Below are 24068 nucleotides of genomic sequence, written 5' to 3'. Positions count from 1 at the left end.
AGAACTTTCTTTACTTAATATTTTTCCTCAAACTAAAAAATCAGTATGTGGAAGAATAAATTTTAGTTTTAGGCTGAAATAGCACAGTACATGGTAGAATAATTATGCCCCCGATGGATAACATTCAGAGGTTCTTACATTTTCTTTACATCTACATGTTATTTGGCAATGGTCTTATTTGCAAAAGCACAGCTTCTAAGCAAAGAAACTAATATTAGTTTCTCATAATTGGCACTTGCCATTAACATACAGCATGATTTTCTGATTAATAATGAAGAAAAGATCTCAAAAGGCACAGATCAGCTGGAAAAGCATCTGCTTAAAATACACACACGTAATTAGGAGAGGACGTCAAACAGACTTGATTACATATTTCATGGGTATGTGTCAAAGAGTGTAAAGCATTTGACTTAACCCCAGGGTGACTTCAAGAGGATTTACTCTATCTAGTGTTTGTGATTAGCACCATATAATCTGGATCTGCTGAACAAGTAGAGTTTTACATAATATGCAAATTTCCTTTCACTTTAATTTAGCCCCTTTGGATTTAGCATAAAATCTCTGTGTTGCATGAAGGGCTGAAACCGCTGGATCCAGTTAGGTAGGAAATTAAAAATGTAATAAATGAAATAAGGTAATCCTTGCCATGGTAGCCACCACGCACTAGAATGGGACCCTGAGATCTGCTAAGGGATGGCTGAAGTTCATGCCCCTAACGCCAGCCAGACCTTCTTCCGCAAATGCCCAAATGCTGATCCCTTCTCTAACCACAGTGTGCTCTAGTTTTTCATATAACTAAATTTATTTCACCGCCCTGTCAAGGTTCATTTTCCAGGTGCATGTTGGTAAGAAAACTGTTCACGTATCAGTCAAGGAAATTAGTATCCACAACGTAACATTTTATTTCCTTGTTAGTATATCAAGATGTGGCAAAAATTAATTAGCAATATATTACATTGTTTAAAATGTAATGGAATTAATTTATGTGTAATTTTATTTTCCATTTCCCTTTCGATTCTGGTTTTTAGCTGGAGCTATGCACAGATAATTCTTGAGTATTTCTTATACAGGTTTTAAGACTACAACTGCGCAAGATTTTTATTTTTTCCCCATTTTAAAAGGGTATTCCAAGGATAACAAGAAGCCTAACCTAATCAATCAATTTAGATAGCAAAAAGTCTTTGAAGGTCTGCAGCCAAGTCTAAAAGCCCTCACTTCTGTTCTCCTTTGAAATCTAAGGTCCCACAGGACTTTATAGGTTCTCTATCTCTTAGCAATGACAATGACAACGTTGTAGTGAAGATGACAATTCCTTCAGATCCTAACTATATCTGACACAGAAAATGATCTAGGGAGAAAGGTATTACAGACAGAAAGCACCACTTCTCCAAGATATCCTTTAGCCATGTGTAGGCGATGCTGGATCAGTCTAGGAACCAGAGGATCAGAGCTTCATTACTCTTGACTGCTGTTAATATTCCTACAGACTTTATCGAAGAGTTGGCTCTTACACCCATTCTCTCTTGATGTAGGCTACAAAAATTTCTCCCACTTTATTTATTGAAAGTGACAGATTTCACAACACTACCTCAGGCAGAACGGGGAACAGATTCTGCGTCTACAGTAAAAAAAGGTAGGCCCCATCCATTAATTCAAACTTGCCTCCCAAATACATTGTATGTGCTTGGCTGTACTTTCAGACAGTTGCACAAGAGTGCCTCACCTACTTGCTCATTTTGTATACTGATTCTTTAATTTTTTTTAATTCCATCTACAGCCATTAGCAAATATGTGCTCAGTTGAGCATGTCTTTCCTAATAAATTAACCACATTCCCAACAACAGCTTCTTTTGATGGAAAAGAACCAACTGAGCTTTCTTTCCTCCTAATCCGTTTTAACCAGTCATTTGAAAATGCAAACGACCATGGACTTCTGAAGTCGGCTGTACATACACATTCTTTACATAAGACATTTTTTTGACTGAGACATTCTCATCCTGGAGACAGAAATTTTTTTGCCTTTGCAAGATAGTTTGTCTGCTGTCAGACTGTGAGCCTTTCCCTCTCAGAGAAAGCAACACCTACCTGAATAAGCTTGGATTTGAAGCATGAAATATATGTTGCAAATCAGAAATCACTCATAGAGTAATAGATAGATGAAGGTTTCTCAAATAGAAAACCTCGTGCTGAGCCTTCATGCTCCTCAGGGTTCTTCCAGTGCATTCCCTGTTTTGCTTTACTAGTTTATTTCAACCACGAGAAATGTAGAAGCTGCCCGGCCTAACACAAGCTGCAGATCTAAGGGAAGGTAAAAACCCCAAAACACTATTTTCTTGTCAACTAATATGACAGTTCAAATTTCTAGTCCCAAAGGGATCATTAGCAGGAAAGTTATGTAAAAGTAATGTCCTATACCATTAAGCTAACATGTAAGCTCCCTTAATAGACAATGAGAAGAACTGGTATTGCTGGCTGTAACTCCTCTCATCCTAAATTTCCAAAAAGGTCAGAGGGATCGAGCTGGTGAAGTACTGTCTGTTCCACTGATTGCAATGGGAATCTAAATGGTCACCTCAGATGTAGGTGCTGACAGCAACATAAGATAAATCCTACCCAGAGATTAAATGCAGATCTGGAAACACATTTAGTTACCTAACCCCCTGCTCCCCTGAAGACTAGTATCTACATGATTTAATAAAAGTCAAGTAAATTTCGTGGCCGAGGAAAGGAACTCAAGTCTCCCTAGTCCTCATCTAGCTCCCTGGCCATTACATTAGCCTTTTTTTCATGGCCCCATTGACTTCAGTGGGAGCATTCATAAGAGTGTCCACACAGATGAGGTCCTCACAGTGAAATGCAACCTCTTGTTGCAAACCTGAAAGTGAACAAGTGCAGGTAATTACTCTGTAGAGGTTCTCATTCATCAGTAGGTCAGGGCTTAGTTTCACAGCAACCACCTGATGTAAGGCAGAAACCCCACCTTTCTTGTATTATCCCATGTGCAGTAAGGTACACAGAATTGCAAGAAAATTAGACTGCACCGTTGGTGTTCACATTAGTAAAACCTTGTTCAATGGATGATCTGAATAGGAACGAGGCTCCACAGTTTAAGTCAGGGATAAATAGGATTCACATACTATATAATAAAAAAAACATTCTGATTCCTTAGTCATTTGCTGTACTACTGTAAAAAAAGTCAATCTCTTTGGTTAGGAACACAATTATGAAGTAAATAAATAGAGTAGATATAGAAATAGATTAATCACTGCAGTTTATTAAATGTTGTCCCATCTTGCTTTTCTGGTTAAGTACTTCTGTATAACTCTCCTGATTTTAGTGATTGGGAGAGAGAGGCCCAGGATTTTATCATTCGTGTTAGATCACCACGCACTATCTCAAAGAAATTGAACAACTAACACATGGACAAACTCTACTCTTATCAGCTCATTAACAACTCTGATTTATAGCTACTCCAGCTCAACCAGGACGTCCACATTCTTATGTTACCAATCAGGGTTGGAAAAAAAGGATTAGCAGAGACAGAAAACAGACAAGAATGTGCAACTAATGACCATACTCCTGACTTAAAGCCTGTATTTGGGAATGACAAGTGTAGGAGTGCACTTTGCTGCTTCTTAGGATCCAGAAAAATAGCTCTTTTAAATTTGCTGGCTCCTTGGCCTTTCTGCTGGCTTTAGTAAAGTCAACACTGTGACCTGCAACACAAGACAACTGAGGATACTAACATGTTCAGCAGCTGTCATATTCCCCGTGCAAATGCTGTTCTTCCTATTTCTTCCCCATGTTTGGTTGTTTTTGGTTTGGGTCTTTTTTTCTGTAATGATTTAACCAAGTTAGATGAAGGTGTGTAAATCATACCAAAAAGCAAAGCACATACTGTGAACTTAATTATTGCTGGTTCCAATAACTTCACAAGTAATTACCGATCTACAACATGGATGTGTAACTAGTAGGACACTGAATACTTGTGACTAATCTCTTCTTCATCTACAGACTAAACTAGACACATGAAGGATGGAAGACGAAAGGCAGGCACAGGCCACACTAACTGGCATACAAGAGACTTCTGCTGCCAACAGGGTGGGGTTAATGCTTCCTTGGTGAGAAAAACAAGATCAGTGACTCCAGCACCCTGTCATGTGGAAAGACATAATGCCCCCCAAAACAAAACTGCCACAAATTTCTCCTTGTAGTCTTTAATATTTGACACCTGCAATGTACACAGCCCTGCCAAAGGAGTTCTCAGTAATTGCAGACCTCAAGAGCTCAGTTATCACTGGATGAGTCAGAAGCCTGTCAGTGCTGGACACTGATGCTCCCTGCCATTCCTTGTCTCGGAAAGCCACAGCCAATGCAAAAGCACCTGTGGTGATCCCCCAGTTATCAGCTGCCCCAGCTTCCTCTTCCCAGAAGTCTCCCAAGCATGAAAAGACTCTGCTGCAAATCCCTCCCCTGTAATAACGCTGGGTGCCATCAAATGCCTTCACCGCAGAAGTCTTGCTAACTCTTTTGTCTGAACACAGAACAATTATCTCTTGCCAAAAGTATATTTTCTGTCAGCTGTGCTGCACTTTTTCTTCATCAGCTCAGCTTATAATAAAGACATTTTCCCCTTCTTTTAGTTCCTAAGAAGCCTATTTTTCTCTCTAGCTGTATTATGCAAAAACACCCAAGACATTTACGTGCTGTACTACCTCTTCCTGTGTTATCTCTACAGGTCTGAGGAATGACTCTGACATTTTTGGTCCTTTCCTAGGCCTCTTCACAGATTAGGCAGTTTGTGAATGCAATCCACATCAATATTAGCAAATGCATATTAAAAACCCCCAAAACATAAAAGCAGTTTTTATTTCCAGAAAGAAACCTTATATACACATTAAAGTCTGCAAAGGCAGTTCTGGCATCTCACTTTTTCAAAGCTGCTCAAATCATGCTCTAGGTGTTCTGCTCTGCTTTCAGTGGTACAAATGATGTCTACTTTGCATTAGGCAAGTCACAAAAGAAAGCCAATAAAACCAGCAAGAACTGTCAGCAGTAAATAAATAACTTATTTTCTAGTTTGTTCTCTAAATCAAGTTTATCTTGGGACAGAAATTTAAAAACAGAAACAGTCACCTCACTATCCATGAAAGGAGAGGAGAGATTTTTGTCTTTTGACATATCAGTAGTGTACGGGAATTGGAATACCTTTGGATTTTAAGCTCTTACGCACTCTCTTCACATTTAGAAGTCAAACTTCTTTCTAATGCCAGAATTTAAAATGCCCTCTCTTCAGTGTATCCATAATTTCATATTTAGAATATGGATGGAGCATCTTCTCCCTATTGTCAACTCATCAAACATTTTTTCTCAGAAAAAAACCCCAACAACGCATAACTCTCTCTCAAGTACAGTTAGAGAAGGTGTTAATTATGAGCAATGAGGTGAGGAGATTAGTACAAATTGCCTAGGTTTCTTTTACATTAAAGTTCATCTTGTGGCAAATGGTTGGCACAGAGAAAGAAAAAATTTCATCAATGATTCATTCTCTCTCTTAAACCAAGGGAAGAATTTCCCCCTAAAATGAAGAATTTCATAAATGTTGGCCAAAATGGAGCATCCACTTCCAACACACCTATATATCACAAGCCAGAACACATGTATTAATGTATTATCTTACGATTTAAAACAAAAAACCCAAACAAATCCATTAAAATTATGAACGAAAGCAGCACCAAGGACAAAATCAGTAAAATTCACAAGCATCACACCCATGGTCCAAGTTTAGGTGACATGGCAGGATGCAGTGACAAACTCCACACAGGAGAAGAAATGCCAGTAATCCCTGCCAATTTGACTGAGGAGAAAATCTTTTCTGGCCCTAAACTGGATAACTTGCATAACCCTAAGTGTCTAAACACAACACACATGAGAATCTCTGCAGTACCACTAAACACAGGCTGCCCCACATCCCATCACTGGCTGCAACCAGCCCTTGATGTACCAGAGGATGATAAAAATTATAACATGGCAAAGCACAACTCAAAAGTCCCAAAGACCAAGTTAAAAATCAAAGTTAGCTTCACCATTTAGCATCCTGCACTGTATTTCGCTTTGGCTGTTGTGTGGTATAATTGCCTGTATGAAAGCCGACACGACCTTTACTCTCCAACAACCAATCAAGCATCCAGTGAATTTAAAAAGACTTTCAATTCATCATCCTTAGGAGACTTAGTCTGCATCTTAAAATTTCTTGCAATACATATTATATTTTCTTCTGAAGAGAATTAATGTTTCCTGAACAGATATTATAAGTACTCCTTCTAACGTAATTGCAAATTAAGTACCTTAGTATCATTTGTAAAACTGATAAAAACTTACTAATAAAAATACATACCAGCTAAAGGTTAAGTTTAAAAATCGTAAAGACACAAGACCTCTGAAAATGGCTTACATACACACACATCATGATATAACTCTCGTATGAAATATGCCTTATTGTAAAATGGAAGTTGAGAAAGGTCAAGAATTTAGTCAGATGATATCAGAAACAGATCTCTATTTTTCATGACACTGCCTAACGCCGAAACTCTGATTTACCTTCCATTAGTGGTCTCCCTCCCCATCTTCAATATTTACACCAGTACAATCCAACTACACTACCGTACTGGGTTTGCGTGGCAAGGTTTTGGTAGCGGGAGGGGCTACAGGGGTGGCTTCTGTGAGAAGCTGCTAGAAGCTTCCCCTCTGTCCGACAGAGCCAATGCCAGCGAGCTCCAAGATGCATCCACTGCTGGCCAAGGCCGAGCCCATCAGCAACGGTGGTAGCGCCTCTGGGATAACATATTTAAGAAGGGGAAAAAAACCCTGCGCAACAGCGGCCAAAGAGAGGAGTGAGAATATGTGAGAGAAACAACTTTGCAGACACCAAGGTCAGTGAAGAAGGAGGGGGAGGAGGTGGGTGCTCCAGGCACCAGAGCAGAGATTCCCCTGCAGCCCGTGGTGAAGACCGTGGTGAGGCAGGCTGTCCCCCTGCAGCCCATGGAGGTTAACGGTGGAGCAGATATCCACCTGCAGCCCATGGAGGACCCCACGCTGGAGCAGGTGGATGTGCCCGAAGGAACCTGTGACACCCCATGGAGAGCCCGCGCTGGAGCAGGCTCCTGGCAGGAGCTGTGACCCCATGGAGAGAGGAGCCCACATTGGAGCAGGCTTGCTGGCAGGACTTGTGACCCCGTGGGGGACCCACGCTGGAGCAGTCTGTGCCTGAAGGACTGCACCCCGTGGAAGGGACCCACGCTGGAGCAGTTCATGAAGAGCTGCAGCCCGTGGGAAGGACCCACGTTGAAGTTCATGGAGGACTGTCTCCCGTGGGAGGCACCCCACGCTGGAGCGGGGGAAGAGAGTGAGGAGGAAGGAGTGAGGAGGAAGGAGCGGCAGAAACAACGTGTGATGAACTGACCGCAGCCCCCATTCCCATCCCCCTGCGCCGCTGCGGGGGACGAGGTAGAGAATTCGTGAGTGAAGTTGAGCCCGGGAAGAAGGGAGGGGTAGGAGGAAGGTGTTTTAAGATTTAGTTTTTATTTCTCATTACCCTACTCTGATTTGATTGGTAATAAATTAAACTGATTTCCCCAAGTCGAGTCTGTTTTGCCCATGACCGTGATTGGTGAGTGATGACCCTGCCCTTATCTCGACCCACGAGCCTTTCGATACATTTTCTCTCCCCTGTCCAGCTGAGGAGGGGAGTGATAGAGCGGCTTCGGTGGAGTCCAGCCAGGGTCAACCTACCACAACTACATCCCAAAACAACTTCAGCAGTGCTTTTATTACACAGAAGGACACAATTAATAACAATACTTTGTTTATTTTGCTTGTTTCTACTCCAGGCTATTTCCAACCCAGAATAAGAATCATTGTTTGTGTTGGGGGGGTGCAAAGCAAGTACTCCAGGAGCTAAGCAAAGTGAGATTCAGAAGTGGTTCACATCTGACAGTGCATTTTGCCACTGCAAACTCTGACAGTTGAAGTGGAAGAAATATGCATAAAGTGGCTTAAAACAAATCTGCAGTCCTTCTGGATTACGAAGTGTTTCTACAGCATGCGACGGCTTTGTTGTATACACACAAATGCCAACAATCTCTGTTCAAAAGGAACAGTGGACCTTTGACAGAAATTAAATAACCTACAAAACTCCAATATTTTCAGTGATGTGCAGGGTCAAAAAGGATGGAGAAGGGAAAATGGTAATTGCAAAGCACTGAATCTCTTGTTGCATTGGTCGTGCCAGGAACAGATGTATTCAATGCCTATAGAAACTGAAGAGCTAAACATTTGGAAAGGTAACCACACTGCTCTGGACAGCATGTACCGCTTTGCAGGCTGTGGTGCTACACTGCAGGTCCCTAGGCAGCCCTGCTCTCACAGCCAACACAGAAGGGCCACCAGAAACGCTGATGGGGCTGGGGAAGCTGGAGCACTGCAGTCACCCTTCACATTAGCTTCGATAAGTGGGGACACAAAATGCATTTTACGATGGAAAAACCCAAATGTGACCATAGCCGTATCACGGCTATTATCACCTTTGCATGGTCCTTGTTTGATCTATCTTCTGTATGATTAAATTCTAATTAAAAAACATACCACGTAGAAATTTTTGTACCTACATGAACATACCTACATGTAGCTACACGTAAACATAATCACGTAAGTTTTACCGTGAAGGGAGACATTGAAATTTCCTACTCAACTGGAACACAAGCTTAATTCATCTGGGGTCACAGATAATGGTGTAGGACTAGCCTGACTTTGTGGAAAATTTGTGGATTACGCAGTGATTAAAATCCTTTACAGAATTCAATCTCTTCTTCCACTCTGGTCTCTTGTAGATGTAAAGAGGCAGTACTGGCACTTCTGCTTTTCAGTGTGGCAATCCAGAATTTGACTAGAGACCATCAAAGTACCTAGGCTACACCAGCAGTGCAAAAGTTTTAAAATTCAAGTATTTGTCAAAACCATTTTTTATTTTGTTTTTCAATTTTCTCCTCAGGATAGGTTTCTTCTAATTTACTCTTTCAGCCTATATTTTTTTCTCATCTCTCTTTACCTTTCTATATTTTAGCACTGTGGAAAAAATACACTTTAAAATTGAAAATAGAAATATTCCTAAATTTTTATTTTTCATTTCTTATGAAAGGATTATAAATCTGAAAATTTGAAGCCACATCCACATTTTTTACGCAGCAATTCTCAGCTTCAAAAAAGCTTGCTGTCTAGTGAAATCCAAGCTGTGCAGTAAGGGACATCAGAAAAAAAAAGGTTATTATAGCAGTTAAAATACATCAATGAAAATACTCTGCAAAAATTACCAAAAATATCTCTGTGAAGCTAATTCAATAGAGATGATGTTATACATCCGACAACAGACATTATTGCTTTGGCAAATTTACTAAACTTACAATCATAGAATCACAGAATTATTTAGGTTGGAAAAGACCTCTAAGATCATTGAGTCCAACTGTTAACCCACCACTGCCAAGTCCATCCCTAAACCATGTCCCTAAGTGCCACATCTACACGTCTTTTAAATACCTCCAGGGATGGTGACTTCCCTGGGCGGCCTGTTCAAATGCTTGACAACCCTTTCAGTAAAGAAATTTCTCCTAATGTCCAATCTAAACCTCCCTTGGCGCAACTTGAGGCCATTTCCTCTTGTCCTATCGCCAGTTACTTGGCAGAAGAGACCAACACCCACCTCACTACAGCCTCCTTTCAGGGAGTGGTAGAGCACGATGAGGTCTCCCCTCAGCCTCCTCTTCTCCAGGCTAAACAACCCCAGTTCCCTCAGCCGCTCCTCATAAAGCTTGTGCTCCAGGCCCTTCACCAGCTTCGTTGCCCTTCTCTGGACACGCTCCAGCACCTCCATGTCCTTCTTGTAGTGAGGGGCCCAAAAGTGAACACAGTATTCGAGGTGCGGCCTCACCAGTGCCGAGTACAGGGGCACGATCACCTCCCTGCTCCCGCTGGCCACACTATTTCTGATACAGGCCAGGATGCCATTGGCCTTCCTGGCCACCTGAGCACACTGCCGGCTCATGTTCAGCCGGCTGTCAACCAGCACCCCCAGGTCCTTTTCCTCTGGGCAGCTTTCCAGCCACTCTTCCCCAAGCCTGTAGCGTTGCCTGGGGTTGTTGTGGCCGAAGTGCAGGACCCGGCACTTGGCCTTGTTGAACCTCATACAGTTGGCCCATCGATCCAGCCTGTCCAGTTCTCACCTCATCTACAGAAGTGTTCTACCATCCAGAAGACAGGAGTCCACGGCTCTTCTCAATGTGATAAAGAGTGCCATAAAAAGCCTTTTGATGATTTTATTCAAGCATACCGATAAAAAATATGGTGTTGATATAGTCAAATGCATTTTTTATTAATGAACAAATACAACCATTCACCATATTCCCTTCAAAGCAGTATAAATGTAGTATAAATTTGAACCAGTTAGGCTTGGTATTGATGAGTGTTAAAGAAAAAAAGAGTTCATCAGATACTGGAGACAAAAAGTTATTACTTCAAGCCAGAATTTAAAACATTTTCAAACAAACAAACAAACAAACAAACACCACCCATAAGCAATAAATTAATTAAGTCCAGAATTAAGGCCAACTCACCCACCCTCATAACAGTTTTGTGGAGAACCCTTTTGACAGGTTATTCCAAGCCACTTCAGCTGCCTTAGATTTTCATCACTACTATAGGTCAGAAGGCAAATTAAAAGCAATAATAAAGACTGAAAGGTCTCAACATTTATTCATGCCTCTATTCTACCCTTTCTTCCACTGCTAGCCCCTTTATTCAGGTTCAGGGCTAAGTATTCCCCTCAGTCTATTATTAGGAGATTTTTCAATTGTTTAGCTGAAATAGGTACCAATAGGAGGTTTAGATGGCTGAGAAATACAATGGAGGAGATGCTATCATCAATTCTCCCATTAGGGCAGGCAATGCTTCTATACATTAAACCAAAGCAGTTAGCCCTCTTTACAAGGGAATGTGTTTGTTTAAGATCGCACATTCTTCAGACACATTTTATACTACTACAACATATATACTAAAGGCTGGTTTCTGATCCCTGGTCTCCATGCGGAGCATCATAAAGTAAAACATCCTTACTTGTTGGGGCTCAGTCAGACTCCTATTGAAGTGGATGAAAACTCTGCTATTGATTTCCACATGAGCAAGACCTCAAGCATCTAACAGAATACTCCTCACAGAAGTCTTGCTCTGCGAGGAAGAAGAAACCTTCAGATAAATGCTGACAATAAACCTCCACAGACACTAGCAGAGATTATACCAGCCTGAAAAATACATAGTCAGTGTCTCCCTGGACTCGGCTCTCTTTTACATCATGATGTACTTTAGGCCTTTATACAGGAAATCGAAGAGTGCACTGGAGAAGGGAGGTTCAGACATTACACATTAACTGTGCACATAACTGAGTACGAAACACGTATTTCAGGAACACATTTTGTTAACCTGGCACACTCCACATGTAGAAGCATACTATGGTGCAAGCGTCCTGCACAGCCAGTGGTGCAAGCTTCCCTGGCCAGGTGTCATCTCCTGACCTTTCAGGAGAATCACTGACCCATGGCAGCAATCACAGAGAGGTTGTGCGTTTGGGGTGCTGAGCCAGACAAGCAGCAGGCTATCCTGGAGTCAACAAGGCACATGAGTGTCGCTCTTCACATAGAGCTTCTGACTTGAAGATGAGCTCAAATTTTTATTTGGGACTTTAGCGTTAGCTCCATGTTAAAGGCTCTTATCCCAGGCTACCTGCTCTTTGCTTGGGGAGATGAAGTCATGGTAGTAAATGTGCCATGGAAATGATCTTCCCAGGGAAGTCCACTGCGAAGAGACCTTTGCCAGGTTTGCACTAGCTTCCCAAAGTTAGTGTGACTGGAGAATTTCAATTCCATAAACCACAGGCAAGATCAAGATGGCAAGCTGTGAGCCTGTTTACAAATCTCAAATGTAGTTAGCTCTGCACATAGCCGCAGACTCAGTCGACTGCACGAATATGCCCTAAGCAGTAACTGGAAAGGTCTGTCTTCCACTCTTCACAGCTCAGTATGCCCCAGCTTGTATTACAATATCCTCTGCCTGGAGGGAGGCATTAGCCTTCGGTAGTTGGAGCATCATAGACTAATTTAGGTTTGACCTCCTGAGGTCATCCGGTTCAACCTCCAGCTCAAAGCAGCAGTAACTTCAAAGCTAGATCAGATTGTTCAGGGCTAAGCCCAGTCAAATTCTGAACATCTCCAAGGATGGAGATTTGACAGTCTCTCTGGGCACTTGCTCCAGTGTTTAACTACCCTTATCCTGAAAAATTATTTCTTTATGCCCAGTCAGAATTTCCCTTGTTGCAGCCTGTGACTGTTGTCTCTTCTCCTTTCACTTTGCACCTCGAGAGGCAGGAACTGCACTACAATTTCACAACCATGTGCTTTTCTGGGAATTTCCATAAGACTTAAAGTACTAAGTTACATCAAAGAGAGAACAAAATGAGAAAAAAACCCCTAACAACATAATGCTGCTTTCCACTAAAGTGTGTCAAAATACAGACATAAATAAATTGCTGTGAAAAGTCATAGTCTGGAAAGTTCGCTGTTTGAAGATAGCTACCTGCACAGTGGGACTATATTTCCTATTTAACAAAAAGCTTTGGTGTGTACTTTAAACTCTCTTTTTTGGTTCCTCTCTTAATCTGTATTACCAAATGGCTTTCCTGCACCAGGTAAAGTTGCCTGGTCCTCATGCTCAGCAGGAACTCTTACTGCATCAAGTCTCAATAGGATGTAGCTCAGCTACTTTCTACCATTATTTTCTTGTTGCATTTTGTGAGTGTGAGACAGACTAGGTGTGCTCGATGTACTCAAGCCTTGTGTGTGTACTTGTGGAAAACAGTCTGCATATTTTGTTTTTTCCAAACCAGGCTGGAATAATCCAATATGCAAGACTTGGATAAACGAGCTACACTGAAGTCTGATCTTCACCTTGATGAACATGGATAATAAATCTAGAAAGAAAAATTAGGCTACAGCCATAGGAAATATGATCAGACTTGTGCCCTGAGTATAAATCTGGAACTTCACTCTTCAGTATTAGAGTTATGTTAACTGACCTGTGAGTTTTTCCAGAACATCAAATCCATGTTTCAGAGCAATGATATCAAGAAAAGAGACTGTGCCGTCTTCAAACCTAAAGAATAGAACAAATGAGCACAGTAAACAAATCATGCAGCTAGGGTGCAGACTTTAAATCTATTTTGGGAGTTATTATTTTAAGTGAATCTAACTCGCAGAGTGGGAACTCTTCCCTTAGGGATTCATCTTCCAGTCTTGTAGTGTCCTATGAAGAAAAAATATGTTCAAAGCTATAGATGCTCATATGAACAGTCGCTTGCGCAGAGAAAGTCGTATTTTCCCCTGCGTGGGCTACTTCTGGGTTTTGGATATTTAAAGTAATGGGTAACAGTTATGTCTTATAAGTTAATGTCACAAGGTCCTAAGTTACCTTCTGACAATGTCAGAAAATGTCAGGAATAGGTGAGGAGACAGGTGGAGTCTTTGTGTTTGCCCCTCAACTCCGACGTGATTACATCTAACACAGTTGAGTTAGAAGGCAAGAAGAGACCTTCCTTACCTGGAGCAAAGAGGAAGATCACTAACAAGTGTCCCTCCATATGCTCTTCCTGGAAATTAAAAATAACTGACCTATAACAATAACTTTATAGAAGGGTGGGGGAAAATGTACATCCCCTACAACACCTTTTAATGGGAACACCAAATGGAAACAAAAATGCCGGATTTGATCGACTACTGCAGCCATCCCACAGTTCAGAAGGAGAAGGTGTAGCTCCAAGGTGGGGATGTATTCAGGAAATGGTGCCAAAGAGAATTTCAAGGGGGCAGAAGGGACACCATATCAAGCATCAACATATGTTTTATTTAGGCTTTGTGTGCACTGCAGACCACAAGAAGTTTTAAGGAGTGATCATTCAGCTTGCTTCACTACAAAGGGGAACGCAGAATAATGCTGACAACTGATGAAGTCAAAACTGTACAGAACTCGCTACCATGTAAGGCTGAACCTGGGGTCACAGCAACTGTCTAAGAAGGAGGGAGCTATCTCCAAAACTGTAACAGTTAATGCTGGAAATGAGCCCACCAGTAACAACCCCAAATCTCATGGTTCAAGTTTAAAATCAAACTCTGACCATGAGGATGAGTTACTTCCCGGTAACCTGGTGTTCCTTGAATCTTTCTCAGAAATGGCTGATGATGTCCACATTGAAAAATGACTGGACAACCTGGAGCATAACAGGGGCACTCTTGGGCAAAAATACTTTACATGTACACATAATAGACAAGAAAATAGGGGATTACTTTTTTTTTGCTGGGTGTATCATTTTTCATAATGCATGTAAAAAGCTTTTGATGCCACAATTAAATATGTATTTTGAAAAGGCTCAAAGGTTAAAAATGTCAGGCTTTAAATCCTTTTTTTTTAATAAAATAAATCTCAACAGAATAGTGTAATAGCTTTCACTTCTACAGTGATTTTTCTTACTTATCTTCTATTTCATTTTTCTATAGTTATCAAATAATTTAAACTGCAAGTGACGCTGTCAGGTGAAGGACATATAAAGCTTCCAAAAATATTTGGTAAAGTTCCACACAAAAGAATAATTCAAGAGTATTGTGTATACATGGTAATATGTTCAGCTGGGATGAAAGAAGACAGATAGAGGCAGCAAATAATTACAAACCAAGTGGTAAGAGAAGAGTGGTGGACTGCTACAAGGATGAATGGCCCAAAAGAGACCACTCATGCTTACATATTTCAACACAAGGTAGGCCAAAGAATCCGTCTTAGGAATTTCTGAATCTTGCCTAGTAATAATAGCAAAGCCTACTGCTCCTGAACTTCAGGGAAGAAACCTTGCTGGTTTTCAGTGATGAAATTTAAAATGGCCACTTGTGATTTGAAAGAGACCTAACACCAGGAATATTTTCAGAGACCTGTGGACCAGTATCTGAGGGAAGCAATACTCTATCCAAAAAGCCAGAAAAATTGGGGGAGGAGGAGGAAGAAGAGATAAGGCAGAAGCTAACAGTGCTTTTGGAATTAAACGGAGAAAAACATTAAAAATTTGCACTGGCTGCAGGAAATGTCACAGTGGTCCCACACGGCTGCCAAGGAGAGATTATGGAAAGGATCCGTGAGGGCGAATTGACCTGCCCTGCTCAGTTACTGGCAATGGCTAGCAAAGCAAATAAAACACTGGGAACTAAAGACCAGAGCAGAGACACTGGCACTGAGCCCATCAGGAAGACTGCACTACTCTCAACAATCTTATCATTATCAGAATAGAAAAGCACTTGAAAGGGCAACGAAGGTGCCAGCCTAGATCTTCAAAGGCCTCCGAATCTTACCTATAGTAAAAGGGGAAGCAAAAATTGATTTCTCTTCATTAGATGTGATTATTAACTAAGCAGACAACTGCAGTACATCCATTGCTAAGCAATAGAAGAGATGCGTGAACCATGTTACTGTTCTAAGATCTTAAAGATTTTCATGGAAATAGTCCAGAGCTTAGGAATCTCTTTCCATTCAGATAAAAGAAAGCAAACACAATTGTGGGTTTTTGATCAAACATTATGCTTCAGAACACTACAATCATTGTGGCAGTATATGCATCTTGTATTGTTTTGTCAAACCCATGTTATATATTCTTTCTGAATGACAAAAAATTGCCAGCTCTGAGCCTCCATTGCAGAAGCCATAAAATAATTGAAAATAATGCTAAACATATTTGCTCAAAGATATGGGCAAGTCTCTCTTTTTACAATTTAGATATGGACTATTTTGCAACATTCCTCTCCTGTATTTTGTATGTTCATATGGTCCCCTCTATTTCTACATTACCAGCTTTCCATTTCTGATAAAGAAAGCACTAATATTTCATTATTCCTGTAATATGTATATTTACACTACTTCCAGTGCACTTGACTCTCACGTATATTCTTCAGATTTACTGAACACCTGATGTGCAATTTCGTGTAAAGCTGTAATTTCCCCCATATTTCCAGCTATTGAATCGATCATTTTGCTTTATCCCCAGAAAAAATTTACAGGAATCATCTATAAATTCTGATATTTAGCAAATCTATAAATTCTGATATTTAGTAAATTAAGGCTTAAGTGCTATAGTAATTTTAATTAGTACCATGGCAAAACATGATGCTATGAAGGGTACCTATTCCGCTCTTCTGACACAAGAACTGTCTCCCAGAATATTTAACTGTATTTAGGATTGAGAGTAAACATGCTCCTTGCGTTGCAAAACATTGACTTAAATGGCTACTTTTCCGTTGGATGCAATTGATGCTTCAAATAAATTGTTTCCCTACTCAATGGCAGTTCCAGTGGTAGAATAATCAGTTTAGGATGAAGTTCATTTGAATGCTGGTCTAGAAGGCATTTCCTGTAATAAAGGTTGTGCAGCTGATGATGTATAAAGGATACTTACAAAGCCTAATACTGCAGAATACCAACCCAAGAAACAAGAAGCTTATCTCTCTTATCTAATTCTTATTATAACTGATCCCACTTAATCACGTCTGGGAAGCTCAATTGCTTAGCTGATTGTGTTTGTGAAAAGCTGATAGCATTTCACACCAACCTGCTACCTGGCAAACTGGTTAAACAGCTCGTGGCATAATGAAAAACAGAGCAGCCTGCCTAAATCTATCAAGGAGTTATGAAGCTGATGAGCTGCTCTTTTTTTCCAAGTCACACAAGACCTCTGTTTCTAGAACTAGCAATTTTTTTCTTTGAGTCACAAGAGAAAACTGTTGCTTACAGAGAGAGTTCCCACCTTTAGGATCTTCCTAGGGATGGAGATAGGCTAGTCTTTCTTTGAATCCTTGTTCAATTGGCTGTTGTGACACTTCTCAGGTAGGCTCCTGCATATAAATGTTATTTTCTAAAGCCACTACCCCACACTGCAGGGCAACTGAAACAAGGAAGAAAACTGTCACATCTTAGGCAGTTTGAAGTTGTCCTCTCCTTAGCCAGGTCACCTTTACATGGAAATACAATGACAAGAGTCATGGCCTGGACAGATGTGACTGGAAATAAAGTGCTTAAGGGCTAAACAAACAACTCATATTTAAAAAGAGGACTTAGTAAAAAGAGGACAAGTAAAATTTGGTGGATGAGAAAAATATTACCCTGGAGTTGGACAATATGGACTTAAGTCAGGAGTCCGAAAGGGCCCTCAAGACCAATCAGCCAATGCTGAGGTGGTGAAATATCTTGCATAACGTAAGCTATTCTGCATACGGAAAGTACAAAAGCAAGGCTTTTAGGTGTTTTGGGTGGGAGCATCTGCCTCTGGATTCTGGGAAGGTTGGCTTGCTTAGCAAGCAAATGAGTGATTCAGCTGGTTTTTTTCAATTCATTTGCCCAGACAAAGTAAATCCAGACGCAAGCCACTGCACATGTGCAATTTCTGTCGAGAACACAGCCCAGAGCTTTGAAACTTTGATAAAAATCCCATCACAAGGTCAAAAATAATCCTGCTCATTTGAGAGCATTGCTGAGTCAATGCAAAGTGCAATGAAGGAGTGCGGGGGGGAACATCACTGTCAGCCAGCTTCCACTCTCCTTTACACCGGGGTAATGACTCCATTTAGGTCAAATGAGCAGAAGTTATTCCTGAGTTTCTAAAACAGGTAAAAGTGAAACCAAATCCACAGAGAAAGCATATTTCTTGAATAAGCTGCTTTTCTTTTCTTTTTTTTTTTTTTTTTTCAAACGCTCCTCAAGAGTGGAGCTGCCCTTTGAAGTGAGATGTTACACGAGTTCCTTTCATCTTTTCAATTCATTTTTTTTTCATCTAATTAAAAAGTACAATAATACAGAGAGGTTCTTGGTATGCATTTAAAAGTAGTTCATTCAGATCCTATTTTTCACCGCTTAGAGATATTCTGTATCACCTCCACACGAAACAACTGTCTCGGCAAATTTAATTTTTACATTTTATATATTTACCTGTTTATTCTATGTTGACATTTGCTGGAATTACAATAGCACCAAGGGTATACAGTGTCAAGCTTATGGCTGTAGGAACAGACTGTTTTCAGTCACATTCATGTTCTTAGGTTAGTAATTGCCAACTTTGATATTAGCAGGGGAACGGATTTTAATTGCTCTCACTGCTTTCCAACATCAAAATCCAACATTTGCAAAAGGAGCTATATTTGTTTTGCTTTTCTTTAACTTAAAATACATCATTAACGGTCTATGAAACCTTTAGAGCCCTTCTGCTCCTTCGCACATCTACCAGCTCCTCCTGAGACAACGTTCTCAGGTACCTTTCCAGGGTGTTTCTGGCCCTCCAGCGGACACACTCCTCTCGGTCTGGCTTTGTCTCCCACAGATGATGCTCTTAATTTTTAGCAATTTGCCAGTTGTCTGTATTAGTGACTTTCTTAACTGGGTAAAACCCTGGTCACAGTAACACCAACAACTGAATTTTAAGGCAGCATCATGCAAGATCAAGCATTTATCTGTGGGCTTTTTGATCCTCTACTAGTAAAACCTTTGGAACAGGATCTGATCCCCAGACCACTAACCTCAGGTACGCACTCCCTTTGGACTAAATATCTTTGTCTCACATGGTGCATGCCACTGAAGCACGTAAACAAGATTAGGAGATAGCCTGTTGTAACGGGCATGTATGCTATCATTAAACTACGCTTTCGTAATAATCCAACTTTTGCATAACTGCTTGCAGAGAACCATGCTACAGCAAGCCAAGAATTTAAATGCTAGGAGGGCAGTAATAAATTATAGACTTCTGAATAAGACACCTACTCTCACTACTTCAGCAACTCCTTTTTACCGCTGTTAGTGGCACATTACATGTTCGTGAGCGATGATTGTTTCTCACACAATGAAAGGAGAATGCTTATCCAATGCTCAAACGACTGCCACTTGTGGAGGAGAAAATTGAATGAATAAATCAATCCATTTTTATTTCTCAAATGTCCCTGTGCATCTCTCCCTTATGTGCAATTTGGTGAACTTCTAATAGGTAACTTTGCTCACTACCTGTATCTAGAAAAATATTCCCCTTTTGCACTGAAAGATTAGCAAACCTTGAGTGTGTTGCTCAAATCGGACTGAATGACACTTTCTGATTTTGTGGATTATCAGCTCCTCAGGGCTCTGCCTTTCAGTAAAAATCACACTTCTGACAACTATGCATCACAATTACTTTCAGCTGTATGCAATTTTTTAATAAAACTAGATTTCTCCTACTAATACCATTTTTACAATTAATAGTTTACAATATATTTTAAAAAAATATTTATACTAAAGAGCTTTGCCCATAATCATTTAAATCATGCAACAATGAAGCAGTTATATCTCAGGGATAACATACTCCCCCTACCAGCCCCTACATGGACCCTTCAAAGTCAAAGAATAATAAACCTACTTTTTTTTCCCCACCAGAGCCAAAAAAAAAAAAACCTGTACCGCATTTGTCACTGGCCAAAGGTTCCCTTCCAAATTCACAAAATAGGCCAATGTGGTTTCTTTGCATTGATGGGGTGGAGAGGGAGAAACAAAATAATCTTTCTCTTTAAAATTCCATCATGCAAAGGGATATTTCCTCGAGGCATATTAAATTTAAGTCTTCAGGAACATGAGGCCTGCTGGTTAACTGGCCTCAAAGAATAATATGTTCAACTATCAGCTAGTTAGCTTGCAATTTATACTCATTCATCTTAACTTATAACTTATTAATGACAACAAGAACTCCATTAAGGTGCAATTCAGTGTGAGCAAGTGTATTGCAAATGATTTCTGTATCTGAGTATTTAACATTTGATATGCATTATTCTCCCATGATTAAATATCAATAATCCAAATGTTCACACCTCTGCTTCCCATGGGAAGGTAATATCCAGATATAACCCCAAGTAACAGTTAAAGTGAGCAATTTGCAAGGTGTATTTGCATAAACTGTTCACTGATCAGTTATGAGTAATGAATCATTAATAAAAATTCAAAGCCCTTTCTTTCATTTTTTCCTTAGGAGGAAAGAAAGGATGAAAGACATTCTGGAGATAAATTTTTCATAGACAATAATCTGACCAGCGGTAAACGTTTGTCCATGTTCAGTATAAACAGATTTGTTTATTTCCTCATGAAGACTGAGATGCAATCTTTCATCCTTAAACAGGTGCATTTGGGGATAAAGAATAACTTTGTAATCAACTGCTAAAGACAAATCAATTTAAAATTTGGCAGACATAAAAGGCTCCACTTGAACATGAATTTATTCTTAAAAATCCACATGTAAAAATACCGCTGTCTAATCATGTGTGCCAGTGAGGCAGACCCAGATCAATGACCTTCGATAATGTTAGCAGTAACTTATCCTCAGATAACACAGAAAAATCCCTATGATTGCTTTCCAATGGGTGGGCTCCATTCTACAGAAAGGTCTGTGCCTCAAAGCAGGGGTTACTGCAATGCATAAGCTTTATTTCCACTGCAGATAAAAGTGAATCCAGCAACACTTCTGAGCACTTCATTTCCTCAGCTGGGGGGGTGAAAAGACTTCTCTGATCCCATCCAGAAAGCTTCTTTCTCTAGCAATAAAAATTCTTTTCCGGACCTAATTTTCAGAGGCAGTGTATACCCAAGATTAGCAGAATCCATTGGGAGTTGTGAATGAAAATAGGTTCTTCACTATCAAGCCTGTCATGTTAAACCATTCCGTGCCGAGCCACCATTTGGGGCAGATTTGCTTCTCCTTCATGGCAACCTGAAAACTAACTTAAAGAATTTCAAACGTTGGTACTGTCAGTAAAACAGAGGCTCAAAATGTGCTCATGATAGTGACACAGTGTCCTGGTTTCAGCTGGGATGGAGTTGATTTTCCTCCTATTAAGTGGTATAGTGCTGTGTTTTGGATGTAGTATGAGAATAATGTTGATAACACACCGATGTTTTAGTTGTTGCTTAGCAATGTTTACGCTAGTCAAGGACTTTTCATCTTCCCGTGCCCTGCCAGGTGCATGGGGGGCTGGGAGGGAGCGTGGCCGGGACAGTTGGCCCAGCTGGCCAATGGGCTATTCCATACCATATGATGTCATGCTCAGCACATAAGGCTGGGCAAAGAAGAACAAGGGGGGGACGTTCGGAGTGATGGCGTTTGTCTTCCCAAGTTCAAGTAACTGTTATGTGTGATGGAGCCCTGCTTTACTGGAGATGGCTGAACACCTGCCTGCCGATGGGAAGCAGTGAATGAATTCCTTGTTTTGCTTTGCTTGCGCGCGCAGCTTTTGCTTTCCCTATTAAACTGTCTTTATCTCAGCCCACGAGTTTTCTCACTTTTACCCTTCTGATTCTCTCCCCCATCCCATTGTGGGGGGAGTGAGTGAAGGGCTGTGTGGGGCTTAGTTGCTGGCTGGGGTTAAACCATGACATGCAACAAAAAAGAAAAAGGAGGTGGGGAAGTAAGGGTTCTCAACAGAAATTAATATTTTTGCTGGAAGGCAGGAAGTTAAAAAAATAAAAAGAAATAGAGACTTTTCATCTTCCTCCAGCACTGCCTATTCTATTAGTTTTCCAACTAAAAAGAAATACAGAGAAAGTTCCCATCTATACTTTTCTGATCGAGCTACAAAACAATCTAAGCCAAAACTCATAGGGACAGAAGTGCTTCTTGCAAATTTTGCCTTCAACGTGGCTCAGGACTGCACAGAATCTACCCAGATGCCAGGTCTTCCTAAGTTACAGTGAACCTTCAGGTCCAGATCTTCCCTGGAAACCAGGGAAGTGTTGAAGGCATCACAGGCCAGCTGGACTCTGAACCATGTGTCCACATGGTAGCCGTCTTCATGGGAAACGGCACTTCTTAGCGTCTTTCCACTCATCACTGACTCAGATAACGTACAATCAAGAAATCATTTTCTTTTTTATAAAGTAGAATGAGTACTAAGTGGATGTCAGAAGCCTTTGTGCATGTGCTGAATATTTAATAGCTGTCAGCAAGAATATAATGTTATCAGTGTTTGTTGTCTTTTACTTCTGACGTGATTGTGCACATATGTGGAACTGCCCGTAGTTGGTGGCATATGCCAACTACAAGTAGGAACAAGTAAGTACTAAGCAGCTAAATTCAGTTTAATGTACGATATATGTACCAACAACACCCTGTATATCCAGAAAGGCTGGCAGCTTGATAGGGCTGGCATTATTAAATTAGTGCTATAATACAACTTAGGTTCAAAATAAGGTCTGATTAGCTAGTTTGCATGTTGAGGTCTTCGTGATACCAGTAAAATCGTCAAAGCAGAATGAGAAGAGACAAATACAAGGAAGACTTCAGCTAAAAAGGCATTCCAAGGTATACAGACAACCTTTTCAGGCTTATGGGGTGCAGCCAACTGAGCCTTTCACAAGGAAAAAAACATATTCTTTCTGCCCCACGCTCATGCTTGAAAAAAAAATTACATGGTAAGATATGCTACACCAAACCAAGTGCATCCTGGCAATCAACTATTTTAATGCAAAACCTACCAAGCTATCTTTTCCAATTTGGGACCTCAGAACTACTATAATATGCAGACTTCTTCCAATGTTTTTTTCATTTTTCAGTATTTTTATGAAGCTTGCTAAGACTTCACACTACCCTCTGAGGTCAACTGGTAGCATCTCACTCATAACATGAGGACAGGGAAGTTGAAGAAATAAGTGACTTTTCTTTCCAGGGACCTACTCTGACTGATTTGCCAAGCTTGGTCTGGATATTGGGAGTTACCAAATTTTCAGAAAATTGAACTCACAACAGTAATACTGAATTAGCATGTACTCCTTATTTCTCACTGTTTTAAGTAGTCTGCAGCTTATACTGCAGAAAGCCAAGAACCCTTTCCATGCAATTGCCTCTCCTCTTCAACAGGACGGCAGTGATGGAGACCCCAGGAATATCATGTGCTTATGTTATAAACAAAGGTAGCTGCTTTAGCTTTCACAGGTGTCCTGGACCTGCATTGATAAGGTCAGTAACTGAAGGAAGTTCTGGAGGTCTTCCAGTCATCCGAGTCCAGAAGAAAGGATCACCTCAGCTAACAATTCCTTCAAGGACTCAGGAAAATTCTGGCATGTTACCTGGCGTTGCTGATGCTTGAAGTAGGGAGCGCAGAGAGACGACTCCTGTCTCTTGCTTTGACAGAAAAGAGCACGAGTCAGGTAAATGAGGAGACAGCAAGGTAAAGAAACAGCAGAGGGTTAGGAGTATGTGCATCAAGAGAGAAATAAAAAGTTTAATATTCATAGAAGAATTTGTTATGTAAGTAAGATATCCCAGCTATCATCCAAACAGAAAACAGGGTAACGAGTGGGTGAAAAAAGCAGAGATGTTCATAAGCTAAGACAATGAACGTGGGCTACAAAATGAAGGGATTAGAGGCTCTGTAGGACACTTGACATTAGTATGTGGTAGAAAAATAATCACAAATAGAAAATGTGCTAAAGAAAACACAGAAATATAAGAGAGATGGTGGTGAAGAAAACAGAACTGTTTTGAATTGAAATCTCTTTGGTGAGATATTCAAAACAAGCAGGACTAGTTGCTGAGATTCTGCTATAGGCTATGTAGCTATGCAGGAAAAACGTCTTTGGGTAACAACAGATACTTTTCTATCACTCTCACAGAAACAAATACTATCTTAAATTTCCTACAAGCAAAACCAAGATAACAGAAATGGTTGAGTTCAATTATTCCTTAACATCAGAGCTAAAACCAAACAAAACCTGCTACAAATAAAATAATTATCTGAAAAATGGCTTTTACAAACAGTTATACAATACACAATGGAAGACTTCGACTGATAGAAACCCTGGTCAGAGGGATTACAAGTTTATGTGGCACAGATAGGTAAGCAACCTCAAATGAGGTTTTCAATGTGATCGGGACAAAATGAGAT

General features: G+C 40.5%; 1 protein-coding gene across 1 annotated transcript in view; it reads right to left on the bottom strand.

Moving 5' to 3' along the window:
* Nucleotides 1-24068, bottom strand: part of MOCOS (molybdenum cofactor sulfurase) — a 228043-nt gene that overhangs the window by 86614 nt on the left and 117361 nt on the right. The window contains exon 5 of the mRNA XM_075142346.1: nucleotides 13175-13251. Coding sequence (XP_074998447.1) covers nucleotides 13175-13251 — 77 coding nt within the window. The remainder of the gene's footprint in view (nucleotides 1-13174; nucleotides 13252-24068) is intronic.

Source organism: Calonectris borealis, chromosome 2, assembly GCF_964195595.1.
Source record: "Calonectris borealis chromosome 2, bCalBor7.hap1.2, whole genome shotgun sequence".
NCBI classification, from domain to species: domain Eukaryota; kingdom Metazoa; phylum Chordata; class Aves; order Procellariiformes; family Procellariidae; genus Calonectris; species Calonectris borealis.
Note: the sequence above shows the minus strand (reverse complement) of the source record. Positions and strands in the feature narration are given on the sequence as shown.